Source organism: Elephantulus edwardii, unplaced genomic scaffold (genome assembly GCF_000299155.1).
Source record: "Elephantulus edwardii isolate Elephantulus edwardi_28Jun2011 unplaced genomic scaffold, EleEdw1.0 scaffold00007, whole genome shotgun sequence".
In the NCBI taxonomy this organism is placed as follows: Eukaryota; Metazoa; Chordata; class Mammalia; order Macroscelidea; family Macroscelididae; genus Elephantulus; species Elephantulus edwardii.
Genome location: NW_006399757.1, coordinates 10,067,196 through 10,072,767, shown reverse-complemented (window position 1 = coordinate 10,072,767; position 5,572 = coordinate 10,067,196). Strand labels below are relative to the sequence as shown.

The 5,572-nt window shown below is 38.4% G+C and overlaps 1 protein-coding gene across 1 annotated transcript in view; it reads right to left on the bottom strand.

Moving 5' to 3' along the window:
• The window catches only part of TMEM106B (transmembrane protein 106B), a 38,876-nt gene extending 34,214 nt beyond the window's left edge, over positions 1–4,662 (bottom strand). The window contains exon 1 of the mRNA XM_006880377.1: positions 4,443–4,662. Coding sequence (XP_006880439.1) covers positions 4,443–4,662 — 220 coding nt within the window. The remainder of the gene's footprint in view (positions 1–4,442) is intronic.
• Between the last annotated feature and the right edge of the window lie 910 nt (positions 4,663–5,572).

The following is a 5,572-nucleotide window of genomic DNA, read 5'->3' as shown; positions in this document are numbered from 1 at the left end:
TTGTCAAGTGCCGTCGAGCTATAGATGATTCATAGTGACCCTATGAACGAAAAGACCTGAACGCTTGTATAACTTTCATCATTTGTCTAAGTTCATAGTTTCTAGAAGCAAGCTATTTCAGAAGTGTATGCCACGCCTGCTTCTGAATAAAAATATTAATAATAAAAGACAGATGCAAAAAAAGCCACCATGAGATACCTTTTCACCCCAGTAACAGTTGTAAAGTTCGATAGGACAATAAGAAATAAATACTGGAGAGGATGTGATGAGAACTCTCATACACAGTTGGTGGGATTGTAAAATAGGGTCCTAAAAAATTACCCAAAGTTTAGTTCCAAAAAAGACACTGTGTTTTTTCTGTATTCAAAGCCTAACTAGTAAAAAAAAAAAAAAAAAAAAAAAGAAAGAAAAAGAAGATAGCCATGCCACCAAGAATAATTATTCCTATTCTCCTTTTTCTACTGGAGGGAAAGAAAGACCTAGAAAATAATTTAGATCTGCATTTAGATCTGAATTGCCAGGTCCTTAAGGCTACACTAATACCTGATTGGAATATTTGTACAAGAACTGACATGTCCAGTATGTCCTAAACTGGCAGGGGTTCTTACATTGCTCACCATGAAAACCAAAACAGAAACACTCTACATCGCAAATTTCAAAGCCTTTAAGACTCTTTCAGATTTGACCCTTACACATGCGTCACTTCAAATTCTATCATGCCTTTTTTTCTGGGAGGGGGTTAAATGAAATGATTATTTATCATTGGTTTGCATACAAATTTCATATACACTGTATTTCATTCATATACATTGTGCTTCACATGTTCTTTCATTCACATTGTGCTTCATACAATCATGCTCATATACTGTGCCTTCTAAACGTAATCACCATTGATCTATGCTCACTAGTACTGTCTTTTCATATTCCCACTGTATCTTTCCTAATTCCTTCACCCTCTCCTCCACCCACCGAGTCTACGACCCTGTGATTTCCCTCCTTCCCCACCTTGAGCCCTCTTTGGACATTTATACACATCTTACTAGTTACCGTTCTATTTTTATAATAATGGTCTTATGCAGTATAGGCAATAACATCTCAGACAAGGGTCTCATAACAAAAGTTCATGGACCTCCACAAGAAAAAAACCTGATAACCCAATTACAAAATGGACAAAAGACATGGAAAGACTTCACAGAGGAAGACATCTGGATAGCCAACAGACACATGAAATACTAAAAATCACTGGCAATAAGAGATGCAAATCAAAACCACAATGAGATACCATCTCATCCTAGTAGCAATGGCAAAGTTTAACAAGAGAGCAAACTAAATGTTGACGAAGATGTGGAGAGACTGAACTCTGATACACCACTGTGAAAGGCAGTTTGGTGTTTCCTCAAAAAGCTGAACATAGAAATTCCCTATGACCTGGCTATTCCACTGCTAGGAATATACTCACAGAAAACAGAACTGAAACACATATGGAGATTAGTATGCTCATGTTCATAGCGATGTTATTCACAATAGCAAGAACATAAAAACAGGCCAAATGTCTATCAATTACCAAATGGATTGCAAAATTGTGGTACATTCACATGATGGACTACTACGCAGCACTAAACACCAATAAATACTATTTATCTGGAGAGGCTAGATAATGTTAGGTCTTCCTTGAGTTGAGTTATATTTACAAAAACTTTAAATGCCAAACTTGGAATCTTACCAGAAGCTTGCCATTCATTTTAACTTTTCAAACACTAGCATTTGTGTACTAGATCTTATCCTTTGTTGTCTACTGAGAATCATCACTCCAATAGTGAAGGTTTTATCTACAGATTGTTCTCAAACATCCCTCTTGTGCCCATCAGCCTCTCCAGCTTATTAGTTCTTTTCTCTGGAAGTAAAACCCCTAAAACCCCCAATTTTATAAAATATAATGCATGAGAATGACTGCACGAGACACAATGTGAATGAAGGATAGTGTGAAATACAATGTATATAAACTTTGTAAGCAAGCCAATAAAAAACCTCAACAAAACCCCCTAATTTCCAGATGTTCTGCCGGAGAAGGAGGGGCAATCTCCTCCTGTACGAGTTAAGATCTGATTTGACGGTACAGACACCCATCATCATCATCATCATCATCATCATCATCATCATCATCAAAATAAAAAATAAACAAACCAACACCTAATTTAATTTACGTGGAACCTTCTACTTCTGGTCCTCTCCTGATCCCACTCTATACAAGTTTCTCCCTTTCAAGCACCAAAAGTGCTCTTGAAAGGTCTCTGTGTTACCAAATCCAACAATCAGTTCTCGGTTCTCACATTACTCGATTTATGAGCAGCATCTTATATAGTTGTTATCAGTGCATCTCTGCTCCCCCCCACTGTTTTCCTGGACAACCTGCACCTCCTAAATCACCACAAACACTCCAGGATTTCTTCCTCCTACTCTTGCTGCTTCTTAACAGTGTCCTTTGCTACTTACTTCTCATCTTACTGAACTTGAAATATTAGTGTTCCAGGATTCAGTGCCAGGTAGCTATTTTTTTGTATCTACACTAAGAAATTTGATGCTGTCATCCAACTAATGGCTTTAAGTACTATCTACATGCTGATAAAGGCCTGGTGGCACAGGGGGTATTCTCCTGTGTGATTAAATGCCTCTGAAAAACTACAGAAGGGTCAGCTATGGGTCAGTTCCAACTCAATAGTACACAACCACCACCACCACCACCACCACCAAAAGGTTGGCAGTTCCAATTCACCATAGGCTTCTCGGGAGAAAGAATTGGCAGTTTTCTTGTGTAACAATCTATAGCCTAGCAAACCCTACAAGGCATTTCTATGTTCTGCGGAGTCACTAGGTATCAGAATCCATTTCACAGACGACAGTATGGGTTATACGTTAACATAAAAAAAAAACACACAACAACAACAAAAAAAAAAAACAACCAACAAAGCTCTTCACAACTGAAACCATAGGGAACACCATGATAAATGGCACAAAGACTGAAGGTGCCACTGATTTTAATTTACTTGGATCCACAATCAACATCCAAGTTAGCATCAAACAAGAAATCAAAAGACATGCTCAATGGACCAATGTGCTGTCATGGACCTCCTTAACATGCTAAAAAGCAAGGACGTAGGTTTAAACAAAAAAGTGTGTCTGACTCAAGCCATAGTATTTTTCAATTGTTTCATATCCATATGAAAGGTAGACCATAAAGAAGTCTGAAAAAGAACCAATGTTTTTTACTTGTGGTATTGGAAGGGTACTGAATAAACCAAGGACTGTCAAAAGAACATCTGCCTTGGAAGGAGTGCAATCAAGGTTCTTTTTAAAGGCAAGGATGATAAGACACTGTCTCACATATTTTGAGAATGTTATCACGAGGCGCAAGTCATTGAGGAAAAAAAATCATGCTGGGAAACGTGGAATGTGCGGGAACAAGAGGTTCCTTGATGAGATGGACTGACACAGTGACCGCAACTGTTGATCTGAGCATGGTGGAGACTGTGAAAATGGTCCAGAATACAACATCTTGACCTGTTGTCCACTGAATTGTAGTGAGTCAAACTCAACTGGTTAACTTAAAAATAACTGTAACATCCCTCAAGGAACTTCCCATTAACTGAGATACACCTTTAACTGTCATTATGTCCTCACTTCTTCAGTCTCCCTTCATGGTCACACATTAACTTCTACCAGAGAATGAGAACACACACAAACACACACACACACACACACACACACACACACACACACACACACACACACAAAACCCCAATCACATTCAGTGTCATTCAGTTCATTCTGCCTCCTAGTAACCCTAAAGGGACAGAATAAGTGGCCCACAGGGTTTTCAAAGTTGTAAATCTTTACGGAAGCCACTGGTTCACCTTTTTTCATCAGAGTGCTGGTGGGTTCAAAGTTGTAACATTCTGGTTAGCAGTCAAATGCTTTCACCACAGCACTATTAGACTCCTTCTTAGAAAAGCACAGGGTCCCCTTTATCATTTCTACATGTTGCCACTGACATTAAAATAGGCATAATTCAGAGGTGGAAGTTCTAATTAAAAATGTAGCAAATGAACTATGATAACTCCCTCTACAGACATGAAAGAGGAGGAAAAGTTTCACTCACAAGAGTACGTAGCTACTATAAAAACGTCTTAAACTGTCTTAGAGCCAGAACTAATTCATAACTGATCTGCCAGGTAGTTTGCCCAGGAGTTTCCTGTGGAGAAGCTGTTGGTGGATTCAAATCTCTGGGTTAGCAGCACAACTCCCTACAGACTCTAAGTTAACTAAAGGCAATGAAAATGAAATTTTAATTTTAAGGATTTTTATTATATAAGGTTTAGATATGTGAGTTGTGTATTTGTACAAAAGTTATAAATAACCTTTAAGAGAAAAAGAATAACACATACCTCTAGGAATTCTTCCTGTCCCCTGACAAGTGGGACAAGTAACACTATCTCTTCCAGTGAATTCCACATACGGAAACTGAGAGACATCTCCACTTCTTCCATTTTCATTATGAGCTTCATTGTTAATCAATCCATTCCTCATATTGTCAGTTGATACAACACCATCATAAGTATCTTCTTTATTTGAATGCAAGGGTAAATGAGAAAAAGACTTCCCCATGTCTAAAGGAAAAAAAGAAAAATATTAAACTTTTGGAAAAAAGTATGTTGTTGATTGCCATCAAGTCGAGGTCGACTCATAGCAATTCTATGAACAAAAGACCTAATGCCTTTCCATAGCTATCGTTGTTTCTCCAAGTTCGTAGAGTTTCCAGAGGCATATGGTTTAGGAAGTGGATGCCACTCCTGCTTCCCAACCTCCTTTACAACTGGGAGCTCTACCAAACACTGCCCACAATGGGAAACCATTAAAAAAAAAAAGTATACTTGACCCAGCAATTCCACTTTAAATACTGGAATACCCCAAAGAGACCATAACTGAATCCAAGCAGATATATGCACACCCATGTTTATTGTGGCTTTGTTCACAATAGCAAGGCGTTGGAAAAAACCCAGGTGCCCATCAACAAACGAATGGATTGAGAAGCTGTGTGATATTCACACAATGGAATACTATGCGGCATTGAAAACCAAGGAACTCATGCTATATTATTCAAAATGGGTGACCCTGGAGGACATTATGCTGAGTGAAAGATCTCAGTCGAAAAAGGACAAATACTGCATGGTGCCACTGCTGTAAAATGGGACTGATATCAGGATTGGGGTAAGACTGAGAAAAACTGGATAAATTGTGTATACTGCACCGAAACAGATGAGGGAGAGAATAATTTAAAAGCAATATATGATAGGGTATTATAGTTATCACAAGAGTCCACAATTGCATAGTGGAGTATACTTGGGGTGGTGGGAGGGGTGCAGGGGGATTGTATATCAAAGAAAGAATTTTTCTTTTACTTTTCAAAGAGAGGCGCGAACTGGGGAGGGGGGACGGCTGGGCAGGGAGAAAAGTGCAACAATGAATGAATGGAAATCCAAAATCTCTGTAAATGTTCATTAAAATTATTAACATA